Raw genomic sequence first — 22022 nt, 5'->3', positions numbered from 1 at the left:
TGTCTTCAATCTCAATTGAATAGATAAGACATTCATTATCAAATTACAATGAGCGTAATCTTTCTCGAACTCGAACACATTTACAATTAGTATCTGCGCCTCACACGCAGACAATAATTGTAAATGTGAATGCCTTATGTTGTGCAGAAGCGAGATATCTTTTAACCTCAAGAAACATTAAAGTGATAATTTTCTTCACGTTACAAAAGAACTACAAAGGTGAAGTGCACCTTTTACGTGCCTTCCTATTCAATTGAAGAAAATAAAAAGGAAGTTAAAAAATGACTGGTCTGCGTCAAATGTGTTTGTTCGCGATGATAAACTCTGCAGAAATCTTGTTATTTTTGCGCACGCTTAGTCATTGTTTTTAACCGCTGACCTTAACTGCTAACTGCCTGACGCCGGCTAATCAGCGTATTTCATTGGCTGCCTGTGAACGCATTTTATGATTATTCAGTCTGTTCAAGTTGCAATCGAAGTCTACACGAACTTCCGGAATCATTAATCGTTTTAGTTTTTGCGTTTTCTTATCAGAAGGCGCATGCATCTGTTGCATACGACGCGTTTCAAGTTATAATTCATGTTTTTGTAGGGATTTTCCGATAGCATACATTGCTGGTAACATTGGCCACATCACGCCAAGGTTAGTCCAGGTAAATTTACATAAATTTACTCCTGTTTGCTTTCGCGTTCTTGTCAACTTTTATTGCGCAAAGCTCAACGTACAACTTTAGTATTGACTGTATTAATAAAGCGATGCACATCTTGTTGAATATTGTGTAGATGAATTAGTATTAGAATACTCGGTCATCGCTTCATTCATTAATCTACAGCTAAACAAAGGGATATTATGATACTGTATTTATTTTAACGTTAAGGACCTGGTCTGTGAGCAGGGGTCAACGAAAAGTTCGTATCTGGTAGCATGTTTTTCGTACGTATGGATATGCGCTGTGCATTTTAATCAGTGAAATTATAATTCAATGATTGTCCGTTGCGCTATCATTTTAACATGTTAACCCTAGCGTCTTTCATTTGAGCTATGCTAGCAATTTTCAAATACTAGTTGCTTGTTCAACTTGTTGGTAGGTGATCATAGATCTGACTGGTTGTATTTCAAACCTTGTTGGGCACAGTGACAAAATTACGCATGATTATTGTTTGCGCTTTTCAAACACCCGTCGGTTTTGCTAACTCTACTAGTTGTTATATGAAAGGACGATTATTAGGACTAGTAAAATCGACGCATTATGGTGTTAAAATAATTTACGACGCTGTTCAAGGATCTTGTTTATAAACTCTTTAGCCAGAGTTTGCTGCTACTGTTTATCGTCTATCAGTACTATAAGATTTGTGACACAATACAAAACAGCTGGTTTGCGCTCACGGTATTTACATCGAGACTTAAAAAATGATTTTTAACTCTATCGTTTCTTGAGCGAACAGATTAATTCATAGTGGGTTACTTTAAATGGTGCCAAATGGCCAAATGATTCGCATATTTAAATAGAAGTCCGAGTGCGGGTACTATTTGAAGAGAAAGGTCAAGTCTAAATATATGAAAGAAACGCTAGCAAAATGAGTTGGATCCGTTTTCGCTATCCGAGTTTTTCAATTTAAGATGATAATAAAATGTTTTGGCTGCATGGACTTGGTCTTCAGCCATCCATCATAACACCACATTTACCGAAGATTAACGAAAATTTTACTTTGACAAACCATTAAGGAATATTTCATTGTTTACACTATGTCTGGATGTAAAATATTTGGGGAGTGGAAAGGATTATTGTGTTTTTGAAACAGATAAAATTTCATGGCGATACATACATGTCGCTGCTATTACTCAGAATCTTGCAGAATCATGCTGACGCGATTACGTGTGAAATTGTTTACAGAAAAATTATAATATTGCGGAAAATATGGAAGCATTTCCCGTATTAAAAAACTACCAGAAAATCTCTGAACTCATTGGAAATTTATATCAGGATTGACAATCGATTATGTGAGTTCCTTGGAGATATGTGCATCGATAGCGATAGCATGTCTTGCTTTGTCTTGCTCAGAAGTCATGATTTTAGAGAACTCACCCCCATTGTCGCGAAATTATCAAACCAACTATGGCATTTTAAGGAGTTTCACAATCAACTTCCATAATCCATGCTAATGTGATTACACCAAATATTATTTTTTTGAGAATAATTTCGCGTTAAATTTGGTCAGTGATTGTCACACTCGTAACAATAAAACACAATGTGGGGAAAAAGCGAAGAAATAGCCACCTTGAACATTAGCTGTCTGTCATTTAACTTGATCTTTAACATCACATGTATTTGTGCTTATTTGTTTAAGCAGGGAGATTTTAGAATTTCACATCTGCGTTCACTCGTCGCAGTGTCGTCGTTATTGTCAGCGATGTACAACAGAGTTATGCTACTTATTGTTTTGTCTTATCTAATGTTATCACCTTGTCAATAATTTAAGACGTTCGTGTTGCAGCAATTGCAGTTGAAGATGTAAATGTTTGTCATGTTTCAGCATCAATTGCGTCTGTAGATGTTTGTCAAAACTGGTTATCATAGCGAATCGTCGTTTTTGTTCTCTCCGTTTAAATTTATGCAGCATGAGTATAGAAAACTATGAATTATGTAAGCTACGTGGAGAAGATAGCAGTTCTGACTCAATTCCACTGTATCTAACGCTGAATTGTGCTATTTTCTTTCTAAAACAATTTTCTTGCATTAACTAGGGTGTTCATACAAACGCCTTTACATCGTAATAGATATAGTTATAAAGAAAGGATATTACTCATATTTCTCGAATGTTTTTATATTGTACATCACACTTATTTTGCCACGTAGACCTGACCATAAAACAGAAATGCTCCAACAAACCTATTGTCTGCCATCTCAGCTGGATGCATCGGAGACACCCTTTCCTCCCCTGCTGCTTTTATATGCTCTTCCGCTGAATCGAAACTGTTACTCACATGATGATTTGTTGGTTTTTATTTCAGTATACATGTACTCACAATGTAATTTTTGGGAAAACTATGACTCAAAATTACTATGACGTATTCTTTTTGTCTCCAAAAAGAATTAAAAGAGGAAAAATTTATCGATTCCAATCATGAGAAATTTATAGCTCTTTATTTTACGTTTCACGATGCATCACCAATTCGTCAAGAGTCCAAATATGGCACGAAATGACGTACACAAGAACTCAAACAATGGGTCGTTTGCACAGCATGTGTCTTGGCCGCTTAGAGTTAGTTAATTTAAAAATATCAGCCAAACCCTAACCCTTACCCTAAACAAATATATACTTGAAAGAGGAAGTCAACATCCCTTTAAGAGTTGCGTTGCTATGTGCTTTATAGCCATAACACCTTGCTTTCCATTCGCTTCTCTTTTTTGGCCTCTTGTGTAAAGTACGTATATTCTATCATAACCCACATAATCCAAAAATCGCACCCCACATACACTATATTACTTGTGAAAAAAGTGCATAAACAGTCATTTCATTATTCATTTCTTTTCTTCGTTATCTTATACAGCACCCATCTCATGGACCTTAGTTCAAACTTAGCTAATGCTGGTCGAAATTGGCTTTTTGATCATTTGCCGAACTTGTAAAAAATTCACAGTTTCTAAGTCACTTTTTGTCTTAATTTTTGTCACCTTTATTCATTTCAGGATATGGAGTCTACTGCGAGAAACATACTAATCCTTCTCGCGCTTTGGATCTCATGTGTAAATGGTGATAGCCGATACCTTGTAAAAGAACACGGTTAGTTTTACACACCATAATTTCTTCATTGACTTGTTTTATAAGCTAGTTTATATGCTGGCCATCGTATTCATTGAATTTCCCGAGTAACTTCGTTCAAGTTTTATGTGAACTTTTTCATCATTACTGTGCGACGAAATACATCAACATGATAACATTCCCTTTCAAACCTAAAATTCGAACTATGACGTCATGTGAAAGCTGAAAAGAGCATCAGAGTTGATGAAGCTCTTTTAATTCAGGGCATTTGTTTCATGGTATAAACATAAAAATCATTTCTTTGGGGGCAAAATAGTTCCATATTCATGTAGGTTGATTAAAAACGGGACATCTCCAAATGTCATAACATGCAGGTTTATATTTGAGACAGAGAAACGTTAAATGGATAATATTTGCAAAATTTTATTTCATGAAACACACCACATGTTGGTGATATGAGCGCCGAAGGAAATTTTTGACATGCCGAGAAATGTTTGGAATTTTTTGCGTGAAATGCTTTGTTTTCTTTGTGAAATTGAATTTTTCTTTGAAATTAAGATTAAAATGAGCCTCGCGTTCTTTATCGATGGCATACTTTTGCTCATGCGCATGAGTTTGGTATGCATTACTCTCGATGACTTCCAACTTTTTCTTTTTTTCACTGTAGAGGACTGCATGAAACGACAATCTTTGCATGGGGTGGAGCCGAAAATCCAAATCTGGATTGTATTTTAAGTCCTGTCAAACCTTATTGTGTTGACTGATGTTCATTAGATTTTCAGAACCAAACGGATTTTTTGTCTGAGACGGAAAAACTGCTGAAGCGATTTTCATTTGACAACATTGACAAAGTTAACTCGCCATTGTTGAATTGGAAGTTTTGTCCTGCTATGTAACTTTCAGAGCATTATCATCATTTGTTTCTTTAGCAATCTATTGTTTTTGCAGTGAATGAACATAGAAACGTTTGCAAAGCAGTACCAAATCTGCGGACTAGCTACGCCACTGTTTTTATATACCTTTTGTGACTCAGTTCATTCATTCTGTTGAAAATTACGTAAGGTGTAATGGAATGCCTCCATCACGGAAAAGAAATGGAGCGGCAAAAATGTTTCTAAGCTAATTAAGGCACGCTTGCCGTATAGTAATATATAGTAAAGTTATACGTCGCAACATATTTTGCTATGACGTCATCTTCTTTTTAATGTAGCTGATGGAAAAGAATATTTTGGGAAAAATTTTACTGTGATGGAAGGCGAGAGCGTCATACTTTCTTGTGGATCGAGATTGCAAAAGGGTAGTTTAGGCAAGTCATGGTTCGCATCTATTGAAGAAAGAAAAATTGCTGGTACAATGTACAGGCAATTGGACATCATTAAGGGACGTTTTGGACAAAGAGCGGTCCTCATACGTGGTGGGCGATATTACAGCGGTCGACCAGAAAGAATTGACCAAACGTTCGACATCAAGTTACACAACATAAGTAGATACATAGCTGGGCGATACAAATGTATTGTAGTATCGTTGATAAGCAAAAGAGCGACTTACGCAGAATCGACGGACCACATTATCACTGTCAAATGTAAGGTTTTTCTTACTTGGTTTGATTCTCTTCCTATTTTTTTTTTACTTTTTTGGTTACTCACGTTTGCAAATAGTCCCGTTTGATTCAGTTGTTTCTGAGCGGGTTAGGAGGATTGAGAGGGATAAAGAGTGGCAAGGTTATTTTGTATTGAATTGAGTAAAAAAGTTAGTTTGCATTTGAAGATTGATTCTCGATGTCAAAAATACTTTTTCGCGACCCGCATGAAGTTGCTGGCTCTCATTCCTGCCAGATAAGCCTACCTTTAGCAGCACTGTTGTGTAGTGTTACCATTTCTAGACCTAAGTAAGACTTACTACGTCGTGTATGAGGCGTGAAGAGTTTATTAATGTTGTTTTTAAGTGCATGAGATGGAGGGGGAAGAATCCTAGAAAAAGATCTTTTTAAATATAACTTGTTTTCTTTTTTTTTATCTTTTGACGTATTCAGCAAAACCAAAGATTGAGTCAAAAAAGGAAGCCAACATCAAAATAAAGGCTCGTGAAAAACTAAACATGGATTGTATTTCATCTGGATTTCCAAAACCTTTGATCACGTGGCGTCGAGTGGATGGTCGGCCGTTGCCTGCCAGAAAACTTACGCATTCAACTGGCTTGTTATCCATATCTGATGTCGGACAGCAAGATCGGGGAGATTACGAGTGCACTTCAACTAATATATATGGCCGTGATACTAAAATATATTCTGTTGATATGACAGGTATGCCATTTTATGACTGTATATTTCAACCTGTATTGTAAGATTAATATGACTTAGTCTAGATATATGTACATGAACCTGTTTTGTATCCTGTCAGTTCCTCCACGATTCATATCAAATGGCGACTCGTTTGCGACTGTTGGAAAAGATGGAGTCGTTGCTTGTGTAGCTGTTGGTCTTCCAAGGCCAAAATTTTCATGGAGATGGATTGACGACAAGGGCTATGAGCAAAGGCTGTCGAGTGCAGAGGGTTTAGTAGGAAGATATCAAGTGAAAACGAAGCATTACTTTGAAAATAGCACGAGTTTTTTTATGATAAAGGACGTTGAAAAAGAAGATCTACGTTCTTACAGTTGCATGCTAGGCAAAGACGACAAACCACAAAAAATAAATTTGCGTTGTTACAGTAAGTGTAAAAATGCCACGTATATCATTCAATAGCGTAAACATTGAATATTACGTATTTTAAGTCTGATGATACATAGTATATATCATAAAATAAACACGCATTTTAACTAGACCTAATGTTTATTAACTCGCTTTTTTACTTCAATCATATTTCTTTGGTCACTTTGTAATGTATTGATTTAAGGTTCATATCATAAGATGCATCTCTTGTAAGAGTTAAAACACTTTAGCACTCATTTTCTCAATATTAAATGGTCTCTTAGCAATAATTTCTTGATGAGGTGCCTTATGCACAGCTGAAAATTTGAGTTCCATATTTTCACTGTGTATTTTTTTGCGAAAGTTGACTTTGTTCAAGTAGTTACTGTCTATCTTTTGTCATGTACAGTGTTTAGAAATATTTAGAAAAATGATTCACTGGTCATTTTACCTAGTAACTATTGTCTGACTGCCCAAATTTCAAAGGCCCTTTATTCTATATTTGCGTACTTTATTTGTCTAATTGATGCCTAAACTTAAAATAATGTTTACAGCTAGACCATCTGCTCCCATAATCCAGACAGTGGTTTCGTACAGAAGAAAGATTACTTTGAGCTGGAAACTAGCTGAGAATAACGGTGGAAAGCCCGTAACGTCAATGACAATTCAATATAAGCCATACAACACTACAAGTCAGTTTCAAAAGATACCTATACTTATTGAAAAGCGCCCTGTCTACACAATAACCGGCTTACGACCAAACACAGAATACCATATACAGTTGATCGCTGTGAATGAAATCGGCCCGAGTGATCCAAGTGTTACAGTAATAAAGACAACTGGCTTAGGTAAAGATATTTTCATCACATTTGTGGAACTTTTTGCAAACTCTTTTTTTATTTTCATGTTGCTCATCTTGCTTTTTTAAAATTAGGAATAATTAATTGCTGAATGAGAGGGATATCCCAGGAATACGTTGATCATTCAGATAGTTGTGTAGTCAGCGTTATCTTTTCAAGTGAACCTTGCAAACTTGAATAATGTAGATATCCTGAATTTCTCAATTTTTATGCGACGTTAAACCTTTTAGTCTTTCTACAACTAATCGGCATGCGACTTACTTTCTCCATGTTGTTTTTTTTCTATCCATACAAATGTTTAACACACGCATGCTTCTCCTTTTTTTATAGCTTCACCTTCAACCGGCAAGGGTAAGGCCAAAGAAACGGATAGAATTGTGTTGTATGCTGGCGTGGCAGGAGGGTTTCTCGTGCTTATTATTGCCATTATCGTCGTGTGTATATTTATGAGGCAAATACAACGAAACAGCGCTAAAAAAGCGGCTGAAAATGCCCAGCGTTTGGTAGGAAAGAGTGAAACTGATGACACCGTAAGTATTTTTTGACAAATACTTCAAATTGACGTTTGAGCTATTAGCGCGAGGGCTTGAATTCCTGAATATTTTACGTTTTGCAGACGGCATTGATAAACTTCTTGCAGAAAGGTGACCGTCTATCGACTAACACTGGGTCAGGTACTGGGGTTGTTCTTCATTTGACTACTTCAAATAAATGGGAATTTCAAGAGAGAGACTTGTGCTACAAAATGTACTTGGCTCCGGTGCTTTCGGTATTGTCATGAAAGCTGAAGCAGAAGGAATTAGCGGCTATAACTCTGGTAGCACGCCCGTTGCTGTAAAATTTGTTAAAGGTAATTTGGCCAGAAATGATTGTTGTTTGTTCCATATGGCTTTTCACTGCTTATTCCGGTTGCATGGGGTGATTCTATGTTATAGTTGTTGATGCTGTTGTTGTTGTTGATGATGTTCTTATAGTTATTGATGTTGTTGTTGTTGTTGATGATGTTGTTGTTGTTATTGATGATGTTCTTATAATTGTTGATGTTGTTGTTGATGATGTTGTTGTTGATATTGGTGATGGTGATGTTGTTGATGATGTTGTTATAGTTGTTGATGTTGTTGTTGTTGTTGATGATGTTGTTGTTGATATTGGTGATGGTGATGTTGTTGATGTTGTTTTAGTTGTTGATGTTGTTGATCACTTGATCTTATATTACTTTAGCTTGGTAGTGATTATCTTTGATGTTTTGTATTGATAATATTATGGAGTGACTGTGTTTGTAATAGTTGTTATAACAGTTTTTACATAATATTGCTATAGAAATCTAGCATCCATCTCAGTTATAATTTGCTTGCAGAAAATGAAAGTGCATCTTCGAAAAAAGACCTCATTGCTGAACTGGAGTTGTTGAAGCTGATTGAACCTCATAAAATGTTATCAATTTGATGGGCTGCTGTACAAAATCAGGTATTATACATTTGTTCATACTTTAGTGTATTCCACCACAAACGAAATCGACTCGTTTTCTGTTTTTTCAGAACCGTTGATGGTCATTGTCGAATTTTGTGCCTATGGTGACCTTCAAAGCTTTCTTCGAGCTAGTCGTGGTGTAAGAGATCAGTATTACTTGGATTGTTATAAGCGTCCGTCATCAAGATTGACTTCGAATGAGTTGCTCATGTTTGGTACTCAGATTGCCAGAGGAATGGCGCACCTCGCAAATTTAAAGGTGTGGAAACTCCTATGAATACTTGCAGAAGATGGAGCATTGAAGAATTTACTTATTGAAAACGTATAAATTGTGCTTTCTTGAAATCGCCATTTCAGACCGAGAAAATAGATTGCGGGCCATGAGTAACCAAGAAATAATATTTGCACATTATCATCTACACAACTTTTTCTAATCAACGAAGTTCTCAGGTTTCTCAGTACCCACCGACCCCCACTTCACACACCCCACCTCTCATATCCCTACCTCACACACACAACCTCTCACAAACCCCACCTCTGACACACCTACTTCTGACACACCCCACCCCACATGCCCCAACCCCGTATATTATCTGTGGTAATATCAGATAGACGGATAACCATCATAAGTGAGCTCAGTCTCTTCCCCGTCTATTTCTCCGAAGTCCGCCTTCCGAAATCAATGGAATGTTTTTCTTCTGCAGGTTATCCACAGAGATTTGGCGGCAAGAAATATATTGGTTGATGAAAACAAAATTTGCAAAGTTTCAGACTTTGGATTCGCACGAGACATATACGTCGAAGATCATTATACTCGTAAAACAGCGGTTCGTATTTTATTGAGAAAGTTACAACACACATTTCGTATATGTTTAGTCTTTTTTCGGGCGAATTATAGCCTTTTATTTAAAAAAATCGTATAGTTTGTTCCTTTAGCCAATATAAGATAATATAAAATACAACAACATATTATAAGATGCATTTGAATTTCAAAAAGATCCAGTGGTACAATTGCATTCTTTTGAAATTCACATCAGTTGCATTATTGTTTAAAATGATGCGAATATAAAATTGGGCTGTTGTGATTTATTTTAACTGTAATGATGGATCTGCCACTGATTTTTTAAAACATAAAGGCCTATTATAATGATGCTGATTTTGCTTTATTCTTCGACCAACGCACTGATTATGAAAAGGAGTTTTCTCTATGTAATTCAGCTCTTATGTTCGTTTCTGGTGTACGATAGTAAAGATATACAAAGGGGCTTTTCCCCAGTAAAATGAACTGAATGATCTTATTTCAAAAGGGAGTTGAGAACTATTGTAAAATCAACTTCGATTTTGTTCATAGAAGTTTATTAATCTACCTCCAGCATAAAATTTTGGCAATTTACGGGTTTTAAAAATAACACTCGTGACAAAAATTTGCCATTCATTGTAGATCACAAACTGCTTTCTGATAGACTATAGTGTAATTGAAATAACTCATCCAGTTGATTGACATATCAGTCACTTATTAAGTCCAACGTGAAATTCTCCTATCTCTCTCGTGTGGTGCGCTAACCAAGTTATTGAAAATTGCATCAACTGCGTGGTTGCTATAGCTCTTATATACCGTTGTTCGAATGCTGCTGTAATGCACTTATTTTGATTTGCGAAAGTAAAATATAGTTGACTAATGGTGAATGATTTTTTAAGGGTGGACGATTCCCTATCAAATGGATGGCTATTGAATCCTTATTAGATGGAATTTCGACAACAAAGAGCGATGTGTATGCCTATTTTTACATTTTTTACGCTGTCATTTTCATTTGTATTGTCATAGATTTTAACGTTGTTCAAAATCTATTTATTCAGATGGTCTTTTGCTATCGTGTTATGGGAAATCATTACTCTCGGTACTGCCAATTATGAATTAAAATATTGTTATAACATTTTCAAAATATATAGTTGTGGCGTGGCCTACCATACTATGCAAATTTTTCACAGTTCACTTGCTGCAAAAGATTTTGTGGAGGAAAGATGGCCAAGGCTACTAAAAGTCCAAACATCCACATCATTCCTTTCTTTCCAAATCTATATAGTCAACACAAAAATTTGCACAGCGTGAAAATTTAGCAAACTTTACGCTATTAGACTACTGCTGCTTTATCCAACAATAAGCTTTTACAATGTACTTTGAAAAATTTTACATGTGCCTGCGATTGCATTGGCTTGACCTCTTTTTGAACCTCGTGTATTTCATACATTTGCAGGTGCATCTCCTTATCCTGGTATGAACTCGCAAGAAGTTGTCAGCTTTTTACAGAATGGAATGAGAATGGACAAACCCAAGCATTGCAGTGACGAATTGTATGAAAACTTTTCCATTTGGCTTCTTGTTTTTCTATTGTCCATCGCTGTTGCAAATCTTAGATTTTTCTTCTTGATGTTTTAACTTCTATCCGTATTTGTGATTTAATATTTTATGTGCGAAGAAAGAAAAACTCAAATACATCGTCGATGGTTGTTGCTTTGCTTCACGATTTTTTACGCTTCTTTAACTAGGTATAACCTTTTGATGGATTGCTGGCATATCGCACCTCATCGTAGACCAAACTTTGAAATGCTCGCCCGTTACTTGGACCGAATGTGTAACGACGATTTTGTAAGTAAACATTTACCTGTTCACATATCAATTTATAAAATAAAAACAATAAAACGCGTGCGGTGATTGGTCTAGAGCTGTGTTTGCATTATCTTGTGCAAAACACATCTGAGTTCAACCAATCAAATCAATCATAACAATCAATCAGTCAAAGAGAATTTGCAAATCGATCATGAATACATTTTACAGGAAAAATTAAAACGTTTACTTTAAATTTGTCTGTTTCGAACTACCTCGGAGACGTTTGTGAGAACTCTCGAGCAGCTCTTGCACTGTTCTGCTTTCGAGTTCTTCCAAAAGTCTCCTCGGTTTGCATAAGCCTGTGCAAACACAGTAAACATCTTTTATTTCTTAAATGAGAGAGGAATAGGATGCAAAAACCAATTTCATTGAAACTCAACTCCTGGTCCGAGGAATCGATCATGGCTTTGGCCTTTGTTCAAATATTTTTATGGACATTGGAGTGCATCGTTATTATCATTAGCTTAAGAGCTGTGACAAAATGTCGAAATTTCGTTTTTTATTAATTCATATTTTATTCTATTGAATGATTAAACATAATTTATACAATTAATAAATTTCTTGCATCTCAAAGACCCAGATATGCCCATTAAAGTATGTTTGCAGCAGACGAACATATGTCAATAATGCATGTCTTCTTTTTTAACAGGAATACATCAACATGAGAACATACGATGATCATTTATACATCAATTTTGATGGCAATACTGTGTCAGAGGGAAGTAAAAGCGGATCTTTAACAAAGCAAAATGATTATATAAAGGATGGTGAGAATGAGAAAGAGGCTTTAATGAAAGATAATTTGTCATAAAGTAGTCTTTTAGTTTCATAAATCAACTTATTCGTCGTCGGTAACGAAAATTATGCAAATTTTCTGTTTAATTACTCCAATGACGAAACTGAAACTAGGAATTTAGATGTCGGCCCCGTGATCAGGTGTACAATTAGCGAAGAGAAGTTGTATCAAGAAACATTCTACGTTCTGAGGGCCCGATGATTTTAAACAAGCACTTCTTAATTTCTATTTTATAAATTAGCACAACTGCATTGATCTTAAGATAATTTTATGTAACCAGTCCACTTACACTGTTTACTTCCACGCGGAATTGCTTTTAGGAGGTATGGGTCGGGACGGAAAGGGCATATTGTGCACTCTGTTGTTCACATCAATTAATTCAAATGCCCATAAGCTTTGGGGTTAGCGCAAATATCTCTTGCCAGAAGATAAGATTCGATATGGCACGTCATTTTACAAATATTAATACTACCATTGAAACCACTGTGAAAATTATAAGTTTTTAAATGCGTTATTCAATTGATATGTTCATCCCCCAACTATCAGCCATAGTTATTTAATGGAATTTTTTAGCTTTTAATGAATGAATATGTTCGGCATGTATGCAAAGTATTTTTCTATTTTTGTAATATAATGATTTTTTACCCAATAAATTTTTATATTTTATTAATGCATCCCGATATCGTAACATCAGCTTGGCACAGAATTTCGGAACTCTGCCGTATCGCTAAAAGACCGAGTATAGCTATATAAAGAGTTGAGCAAGGTTTTTATCGTCGTTAAAAAAATGTCGAATTCTCATAATTCATTCAAAAATTGTGCACTAAATCTGAAGACAAGATTCTATAAAAGGGATTGAATGACAAACAACTGAAACGTGAAAGCGTTCATAACAGAAAGAAAATAGGCCAAAATAAAATTTTTACAAAGCCAAGATAGAACTGCAAACTTAACTTTTAAAATCTGATTGGTTGGACTTATCTTTGCGGGATGGACTAGTGATATTTCTGTTCAGAAACGTAATTCAAATTCGATCCTTTGCTGGTCATAAATTACGTAATGAACGACCGTAATTTTTTTGTTATCTTCAAAGACCAATTATCATTTATCATCCTATGCAAACATGTCGAAATTAGCATTTTTTTACCTCTGTGTCAGGTTCACTAAAGAAAAACCAATTAATAACAAAGATGTCAAAAACTAACATTCATTTATTAACTATTTATGAATCTCATTTACAAACAATTGTTTAGAATGTTACACAGTTGGTCAGATTGTTTCGATGGCTGTTGACTACCAGCGAGGACCCTATCGTAAAATTTTTTGAAAGACTTCTTTGTGATAACCGAATCTACATAAACATTGATAATGTAACCCGCATGAGGATACCAACATTTAATTCTGTTTGTAGTCACAAAGGAACCAAACAAAGCTGGTTTTCAAATCGCTGGTACTTAATTCCCAGAGCTGAGGTGAAAGGATGCGATTTTGACCAAGACTTTTCTGCATGCTACAAACAACATGACATTCTTTGTCGCCATATTTAGCGTGCAGGCTGTTCATAGTGTTTCAAAACTACGGCCGTTCATTCAGTAACTTACACACAATAAGCGCTTCGAATTTGGATATGCTTTTTTTCTGAGACACGCTCTACCATAAAAAGTGTAACAAGGCACTTTCCATTTGGAAAGTTAGAATTATCTAGGAGAGCGAAATGGCTAATACTTGTAAAAGAGATTTTACGGCTTCAAGATACATCAACTTCAGTCTTCAAATACGTGTAAAGGTATGTGATAAATGGATGAACTCTAAGCAACGCCAGAGTAGTTATAGCTTTTCAACACAGCATTAGTCAAGTAAGGTAAGTAAAGGTTATTTGAATTGCGTATAATGGAGCTTTATCTTAGATGGATTGTATGTGGCATTATTTTGACATGAGGTTATCCTCATCCTGTGATTTTGAGATTATGGGATAAGTGCCTTCATCCTTCAATCCACAATTTACCAAACGAAAAAGGAAGCAAACCCAAACGGAGATAGATAAAACTGCTTCCTTATTGGGGGTTGAAGTAATAATGAAGTCGACAAAACGACAAAACAAATTGATTTTATGCTGGCATCTTCAACCACCAAGGTAGAAATTTATGCAACAATTATGAAGTCATATTGACCAGAATTTTGAACTTTATAACAAGAAATTCAAAAAAAGTGTCTTATATGCTCAAACTTGAACTAACAAAGCATGACAAAGCACTTCTGGACTGGAATGGTTTAAATTATGCAACAATTTGCCATTCCATTTCACTTCTACTACCGCTGACCAATGCATAAAGCAGGCTTGAATTTGTACGTACGCTGACTGTATTTTGTAATATGGTAACAGCGACCTATTAAAACCATTTTATTAGCTGCTCACGAACGCAATTAACTCAATTTGCAATCGACGTTTACATGAACTTCCGGAAACGTCGATTCGGTTGCAGCGTTTTTTTATCACCAAGTGCAAGCATCTTTCAGTGTGGGACGACGCGTTTCGGATTGGAAGTTAAAATTTATGTTTTTTCTCAGGTGTTTCTGATAGGCACATTACTTGTAACATTTTTTGGCCACGTCATCTTGAGGTTAGTTCCAGTAAATTTACATAAAACGTCTGTTGTTTGTGGTCTTTATTTCTCATCTTTAATGCGCAAATTTCAACATAAAACGTTAAAGCGCCTTTTTGGTTATTTATCGATCGTAATCGAAATATCGATCACTTTGCAAATATAATACAATGCGACAAAAATATCAAGAAACTTGTTGCCAGAATCAATTGCACGTTTAATGTTTTGCAGTTACCGAAGCATATTGCTATTTAAAGTCAATTCTAAATAATGCATTTCATGATGTCAACACATTTCGAAATCATCAACGCAACTCATTCTACCAAGCTCTCTAGATGCCACGATTGCAAATCGGGATTTTGTAACTAGTTCAAGCGAGTTTCTATAGCAGTTGGGAGTTTTCGTTCTTTTTATTGTGGAGAACGAGAAATTTGAGATTTATTTGGGAAATTTTTGAGAAAACTGTGTGACTAATAAATGAATTTAAAGTGCTACTGAAGTGAAATTTTCATATTTCGTTTTCGATACAAACGTTTTCTCTGTATTTTACTGATCATTTTGAGCTATCGCCCACTGAATTTAGTGGATGGGAACGCATCGAACTTTGCGTTCAAACATGGCATATTTGATTGTTTTGATGCGAATTTGACTTTGCGTGCGTGACGTCATTTAAAGGACGGAAGTTCAATTTTAAAGCTCTTAGTACATAAAATTATATACGAACAAGCATATTTCCAACTGGAATTTTACATATTTTATAACTTCTCTTCGCAAAAATTGCGTATATTTAGTGACAAATGAGCAACACGCATAGGTAAGCAACATTTATAATCGATTAGAGTTTTATAAACTTCTTGAATTAACTTATATTTCTCAATAAACTGGGTGCCGCATCCTTCACTATGTCTGCGGTTTTAACACACACGCAATGTTATCAGAAACTAACTGTAACGCGCTTATTTCCAATCATCCAATGTATACTACTTTTATAAACTTCTGGATTAGACTTATCATTCTTATCATTTGGGTGTCGCATCCTTGACGTAGTCTATGGTTTTAAAACCCATGCAATATTATCACAACGCACATAATAAAAGGAGAATAATTTTTTATTAAGTTAGTCAAACGTAACGATACACCGCAAGTTAAAATATGGCGAGTAGGCAAAATTCTGCAAAAAATCGTCGAGGAGGACAATATTGTGTTGCTGGTTGGCCCAACGGAAAAAGTTGTACAAACAGTCAACACACAGAGGGTGTCTCAGTACATCGTTTCCCCATGAATGACAAGGAGAGGCTGAGTAAATGGACAAAATTTGTTAGGAGACATAGGCCAAAATTCGTTCCTCAGCAGTACTCTGTGCTATGTTCAATACATTTCGCAGATTCTGCATTCACCGTGAACGCAACAGTTGCAAAATCGCTAAACATGAGACGACAATTGCGCTCTGATGCTGTTCCAACCATAGACTCTGTAAAAGGCATTTCAATCCAAGGTGATAAGAGCAATCGCGACCGCAGAGTTGTAAGTACAAAATTATACAAGTTAAATTACACAAGTTTGTATGCACAACCTGGAAATGCATGTAAATGTGTCTTATTATCTTCAACAGGTGTTGCGTGAAGTAACACGAAGTGTAAAAGATGTTGAACCTGCTGTTAAACATACTGATGATGAAGGGAATTCTGACGAGTGTAACACGACAGAAAGCGTTGATAGTGAACCAGTTAGAGAGGATTCACCAGAACCGCTGCCAAAACAAGAGCAAGTTGAAATCCAACGGCATTTGGATAGGAAACAACTATCTTCAACACCATTGTTTCCCACATGTAAGTTGTTCATGCTACCATGTATAATAGGTATGGCCAGTGCATTCTAAAAGTAAACACATTAAATTGTTATTTATAGATCAACAGCAAGATGTACTGCAAGCAAAAGGTTTAGACAAAGAAAAACAAGCTGCTTCAACAGGTCCTTCAGATTCAAAAAAAACGTGCTTATGCAAAAATTGTGGACAGCCAATGAAAGGACATCCAAAAAATCATTGTCCACAAGAATTACTTGACAAATATTCTTAGCAGGCCAACTTTAAAGTTAGTTATAAAATACTTGAGAAAAACGACGATTTTTTTGATTTTTTTCTCAAGTGTTTTTTAAAATTGCTGCTAATTAGAAATTATAGTTATAAAATAATATACTATGCTACAAAAAATGTTTCCTACTTCTATCAGTTTCTTTCCTGTGCTGACTTGTAGCCAGCATGTTCTTGGCCTATGGGATTTCGTAATGGACAACGTTTTCGGATGTCTGTGTAGATACATGCAGGTAATGGTCTAGAATTTTCCCAACCAAGGCATCCACACAGCCATCGAATGACCCAACGGTATGCAACTGCTCTCAAGTATCTATGAGAAATTCAAAATAGTAATTTCTATTTGATTATTTATTTTGACTTCACACAACAAAATTGTGAAGCATCACAGCACAATAATGAACCACATAAAGGTAAAAAGTAGAGATACATGGCAAGATATTAATCATTCGTTACAAAACAAAATTAGAAATCAAAAATGTACTAACTCATTTTCATGTATTCTACGACACTTGTATGACCTTCCATCTTGGTCTCTTAGAAGTGAGCCAACATTCTTCAAGACTGTAGCATGTGTCATAATCGTGTACTCTTCGTGAAGAGTAACACAGCTAATTTTTTCAATGCTACCATCGAATACCAGTTTATGTAAAGTAGGCCCAACCTCTAGACAACAACGGTATTCAATGGCATCTGTCAGCAGTTGAGTACGACACAAGCTAAATGCACACCTATAAAAAAGTGGTTTGTTATCATATTTATGCACCACGACATAAGGACAAAATAACATGTTTAATTCATGGTTTAATTTCTTCTAGAGTTCTAATAACATTTATCAACTTACCACTTATCTAACTGAACGGTTCCTTCGAACCTCGCTTCCAATGTTCGAGGTTCTAAGCCATCTGCGTCTTCTTCGACCGACACAAAATTCTCTCCGACTGCGTTCGCAAGAGGTTCATTTTCGTAAGGATTTACAACTGAATTAGCCACAATTGTATCCTCATCGCCGGAATTCGAAAGTAAATTTTCATTTGCTATATCTGAGTTTTCAGTATCCGAACTGCGTTCGCTTTCACTGCTTGAAGAACTCATATTTTATTGTGTATATGTGTTAAAAATCTAACAAAATACTAGTAAATCAATGCTCATACTTCGACTTCCGTCCTTTTAATTACGTCACATCCGTATAATATTTCAGGAGTAAAATTCGCACGCGTAACCCAACTTTGAGCAAAATTTATTGATGATCCTGTGCTTCAATATGCATAAAAATTATACCAAAGTGATCAGGAAAGATAGAACTATTTGATTATAGGAAAAATCGATAAAATTTCACTTCAGTAGCACTTTAAGAAAAAATACACCAAGGATTCTTTACTTCGTTTGTTTTAATTTACAAGTATTCAAACCATGAACCTCCAACACAGACTGATAGGGAACAAAGAGCAGGCTACTTCAATGAAATTTTTTGTGACGCAAATCAACTTCTTTATTATGTGATTACCATAATACTTGATACCATGCCATACCACAAGTGCTCGGGTGGATTTAAAATATGGCATGTTTGATAATCTCACTAAACTGTCTTAAACTTATTGATAATAATCTTTACTGAAATAGACTTTTCACCAAATTGGCTTTTGAAAACGATCGCAAAATATTATAATCATTAAGAGTGCAAGCCATAGTACAATTTACGGCATGTTTAAACAAACAAATTATTTACAGTTTATTGCAATTAAAAACTATCAGCATTTGATTTTTGCTCAATGTAAAATCATATTAACTGCCTAAAACGCAGTTCTCTGCTGACCTGGTAGACCCCCATCGTCTTTTGGCACTGGCTCGTTCAGCCACTCAGCTATAAGGAAAAGATTTTCTTTTAATTTCTTCCACAATTCTTGGGATGATAAGCCTTAACAATAATCAGCTTATTCATCGCGGCATCAAGCTGGGTAAATTGTAAATTAGACATCCTAATATTTTTGGATTCTTTCAATAACATCAAATTTAAAGAAAAACCTTGAAAGATGAATAGCAGAACTCCTTATTCAAAATGTCAAAAACGTTGCTATGTCTAAAAACAACGGTCCCATAACTTAGCTACCCTTACTGTATTCAAACATTCAGTGTGTTGCTATTTTAAACATCCGATTAAGAGGAGGGGATGTGATTTTTATGCGATCCACTAGTCTTATGAAAGAGGAGCTGGCGAAGGACAAATCTACGTCAGTGATATGAAACTGAGATATAGTTTGGGTGTAGGAGTTCGAGAATGAATAGGTTTTAGGTTTATTACGAATTGTTAACTAGTAGCCTAGCGATGAATACGAAAAGTTGATGTGTATAATTAAAGCATTTTATAGCGGTAATTTAGTTTTAACATAAAAATGTAGCATATCAAAATGCAATTAGGTTTGGAAAATGCAGAAGTGAATGTAGAAAGCAATATAAAAATATCATATGGTTTTGCGCCCTGGACTTCACTGCCTGATCTTCCTTAAAAAAGACAATCAGTAGCGCATAGAAAACTAAGGAAGTTCAACCAAAAACGTGTAAATAAGGAAGCGTATAAATAAGGAAGTTCGACAAATGTATTTATGAAAGATGTAACGAAAAAAAAGTCAAGTTTGTATCTGGTGTCTGGACCACATTGTTTGTTGCATTTTCTCTGTCCATTACACATGACTTACAAGATCACATCAATAATTTCCTTACCTTTTGTACATTGGACCACTTTTCTTGTTGCACTTTCTCTGTACATTACGCATAACCATGACTTTATTTACTATACTTTTTGTTGAACCACATTACTTGTTGCATTTCTTGTTTCATTTTCACTGTACATTACGCATAACTTACATGGTTTTATCAATAGTTTCCATACTTTTTTGTACAATGAACCACATTACTCGTTGCCTTTTGCTCTGTACATTACACATGACTTACATGATCATATCAATAGTTTCTATACTTTTTTGTACATTGGACCACACTACTTGTGCCGTTTTTTCTTTAACTATATTACACATCATTCACATGATCTGAGATCACATCAATAATTTCTAAATGTGAACATCGTTTAGCAAGGACACCCAAACCTACACACAGTCTGTATTCACTTGATTTTTACTGTTACTATTTTCATTAAAATCTTAAATGGCAGTCGACTCGTGGACTGGACCATATTGATATGTATAAGATGATTGAGCGTTCTGGCAACATGATCGCAATTATATATCAGTCATGTTTGACTGGTTTACATCGCCAATTTTACCAGATTGATGATTTAAGACATTCGTAGCCGTTAACGCTTTACCGTTAATTGCATTAACGTTTTGTATAAACTAATTAGCAGGAAAGCTTAGCAAATAGAGAGAATTGTATAGTCGGTGAGGTTAATAATGTAAGGACATGTACCTGGGAAAATTTAAACTAAGACTCATTTGCAGTGCGTCCACTGCATGTTTATATGGATTAAGCTGTGCAACTTGACACTGTATGTTTACTACATTTTTCCTTGTAGATATGGGATCAGTTGTGAGGAACATACTACTTCTTATCGTGCTTTGGATCTCATGTGTATATGGTGATAGTCGATATCTTATAAAAGAATATGGTCAGTTTTACACAACGATGATGTAATATAGTCTACATATATTGAAAAAATGCTCATAGTCTTAAATCCATTGTTTGTGGAATAATTTGCTTGATCGTCTTGTATTTTTGTCAAAGAGTTCCATTATATTGTGTTTCTCGAAGGTAGAAAAGAAATTGGACATAAATATCTTTAAAGATGTTGCTGTGTTATCAATACTCTGGCAGAAGTAGAAGATCTTAATTTCCTTTAGTAAAACCTGTATCAATCTGAATTATGCTGCACAAGGCGACAGACTAATAATTGAGAGGGTGTAGTATTCAGATGTGGATCTCGTACTTCATTGGGTTTTATCATTGGGGTATATTGAAAGACTGCAGTGATTACTGATTATGACATATAAATTTATGAACATGGCCCTTCACCTTCACTGACCAATCAGCAATCTTATTTGTTGAGAAATTCACATGACAATACAAGTAATTTCAATACAAGTATTATGGCACTGATTTACAAAATATACATAATATATAGTATAGTTTGCACTTCAAGGTATTTGGGAACGCGTAACAATTACTTCATGAAATATATATAATCCACACGTCATGAAATAATAACCGCGTTTTCTTCATTGATATAGCTGATGGAAAACATTTTTGGGGTAAAAATTTTACGGTCATGGAAGGCAAAAACGTTACATTTTCTTGTGGGTCTAAATCGCAAAAGCGTCATAAGGACATTTCATGGTTCGCATCTGTAGAAGAAAGAAAAATTGCTGGTACAATGTACAAACAGTTGGACATCATTAAGAGACGTTTTGGACAAAAAGCGGTCCTCATACGTGGTGGGCGATATTACAGCGGTCGACCTGAAGTAATTCCCAACACATTCGATATCAAGTTGAACAACATAAGTAGATACATAGCTGGGCGATACAAATGTTTGGTAATATCGTTGATGTGCAATACGACTTACGCAGAATTGACAGACCACATTGTCATTGTGAAATGTAAGATTTTTTTTTCTTTCGTCTTGTACTAATGCCGCGGTATCACTCCCTCCCCGTTTTCTGTTTTCGTGCAAAGATTTGGAAGGTGTGAACAAGATGTTTGGTTGTAGCATTCATTGGAAAATTCACTCCATTGGTCTTTTCAAAATAAAATTGCAGCCCGACCCAAAGTTTGTCATCAAAGTTTCAAAAGATTCTTACCCACTAAATTGTTAAACATTAACCAGGTCAGCACACCTCACAAGTCACAACGTGTAACAATTTCCTTTGAATTTAGGACAGTCTAGTCATTCTAGAATGAGATTGAAGGAGTTCTCTTTTCTTGTGTTTGTGAGATGAAGAAGGCGGGCATGGAAAAATCGTTTGTTACTTTCAAATACTTTTCAAAATATAAGTTATTTTCTCTTTTTGACATATTTAGCAAAACCAAAGATTGAGTCAAAAATGAAACCAACATGAAAATCAAGGC

The 22022-nt window shown here is 35.4% G+C and overlaps 4 protein-coding genes across 6 annotated transcripts; 3 read left to right on the top strand and 1 right to left on the bottom strand.

Annotated features, from left to right (window-relative positions):
- Positions 1 to 451: 451 nt before the first annotated feature.
- Positions 452 to 12914, top strand: LOC124441614 (fibroblast growth factor receptor 2-like). The gene is given in 18 exon segments (XM_046992089.1): positions 452 to 653; positions 3693 to 3786; positions 4976 to 5347; positions 5798 to 6067; positions 6165 to 6473; positions 7009 to 7302; positions 7645 to 7844; positions 7931 to 8033; positions 8036 to 8164; positions 8672 to 8740; positions 8743 to 8781; positions 8853 to 9043; positions 9489 to 9611; positions 10483 to 10556; positions 10642 to 10682; positions 11040 to 11136; positions 11332 to 11431; positions 12102 to 12914. Coding segments are annotated over 17 exon segments (2664 nt in total). The 5' UTR covers positions 452 to 653; positions 3693 to 3695; the 3' UTR covers positions 12264 to 12914.
- Positions 12915 to 14061: 1147 nt separating this feature from the next.
- On the top strand, positions 14062 to 22012 carry LOC124438462. The gene is made up of 5 exons (XM_046988627.1): positions 14062 to 14074; positions 14732 to 14869; positions 20473 to 20565; positions 21185 to 21553; positions 21975 to 22012. Exons 3-5 carry the CDS (start codon positions 20475 to 20477, stop codon positions 22010 to 22012), a joined length of 498 nt encoding a protein of 165 aa, XP_046844583.1. The 5' UTR covers positions 14062 to 14074; positions 14732 to 14869; positions 20473 to 20474.
- Positions 15946 to 18136, bottom strand: LOC124441694. Of its 2 annotated transcripts, XM_046992163.1 has the most exons (4): positions 17788 to 18136; positions 17432 to 17674; positions 17074 to 17256; positions 15946 to 16726 (listed from the first exon to the last, which is right to left on the bottom strand). In XM_046992163.1, exons 1-3 carry the CDS (start codon positions 18036 to 18038, stop codon positions 17079 to 17081), a joined length of 672 nt encoding a protein of 223 aa, XP_046848119.1. In that variant the 5' UTR covers positions 18039 to 18136; the 3' UTR covers positions 15946 to 16726; positions 17074 to 17078. The 2 variants fall into 2 exon arrangements, with proteins under 2 accessions (XP_046848119.1, XP_046848127.1); XM_046992171.1 differs by lacking the exon at positions 17074 to 17256.
- LOC124441660 (THAP domain-containing protein 5-like) lies at positions 16004 to 17068 on the top strand. 2 transcript variants are annotated; one of them, XM_046992136.1, is made up of 4 exons: positions 16004 to 16375; positions 16464 to 16680; positions 16760 to 16956; positions 17041 to 17068. In XM_046992136.1, the coding sequence occupies exons 1-3, from the start codon at positions 16004 to 16006 to the stop codon at positions 16927 to 16929; spliced, it is 759 nt and encodes a 252-aa protein (XP_046848092.1). In that variant the 3' UTR covers positions 16930 to 16956; positions 17041 to 17068. The 2 variants fall into 2 exon arrangements, with proteins under 2 accessions (XP_046848092.1, XP_046848085.1); XM_046992129.1 differs by lacking the exon at positions 17041 to 17068 and having other exon boundaries at positions 16760 to 16959.
- Positions 22013 to 22022: the final 10 nt, after the last annotated feature.

The sequence above is a fragment of the Xenia sp. Carnegie-2017 genome, unplaced genomic scaffold (genome assembly GCF_021976095.1).
Source record: "Xenia sp. Carnegie-2017 unplaced genomic scaffold, XeniaSp_v1 HiC_scaffold_1, whole genome shotgun sequence".
NCBI lineage: Eukaryota > Metazoa > Cnidaria > Anthozoa > Malacalcyonacea > Xeniidae > Xenia > Xenia sp. Carnegie-2017.
This window is presented reverse-complemented; position numbering and strand designations above follow the sequence as displayed.

Coding starts and splice junctions, on each gene's coding strand:
- LOC124441694 (XM_046992163.1), bottom strand. CDS start 18,038: ATGAGTTCTTCAAGCAGTGAAAGCGAACGCAGTTCGGATACTGAAAAC. Junction 17,675..17,787: donor ACCGTTCAGTTAGATAAGTG/GTAAGTTGATAA, acceptor ACTTTTTTATAG/GTGTGCATTTAGCTTGTGTC. Junction 17,257..17,431: donor CGTAGAATACATGAAAATGA/GTTAGTACATTT, acceptor AATTTCTCATAG/ATACTTGAGAGCAGTTGCAT.
- LOC124438462 (XM_046988627.1), top strand. CDS start 20,475: ATGGGATCAGTTGTGAGGAACATACTACTTCTTATCGTGCTTTGGATC. Junction 20,566..21,184: donor ATATCTTATAAAAGAATATG/GTCAGTTTTACA, acceptor TCATTGATATAG/CTGATGGAAAACATTTTTGG. Junction 21,554..21,974: donor CCACATTGTCATTGTGAAAT/GTAAGATTTTTT, acceptor TGACATATTTAG/CAAAACCAAAGATTGAGTCA.
- LOC124441660 (XM_046992136.1), top strand. CDS start 16,004: ATGGCGAGTAGGCAAAATTCTGCAAAAAATCGTCGAGGAGGACAATAT. Junction 16,376..16,463: donor GCAATCGCGACCGCAGAGTT/GTAAGTACAAAA, acceptor TATCTTCAACAG/GTGTTGCGTGAAGTAACACG. Junction 16,681..16,759: donor AACACCATTGTTTCCCACAT/GTAAGTTGTTCA, acceptor TGTTATTTATAG/ATCAACAGCAAGATGTACTG.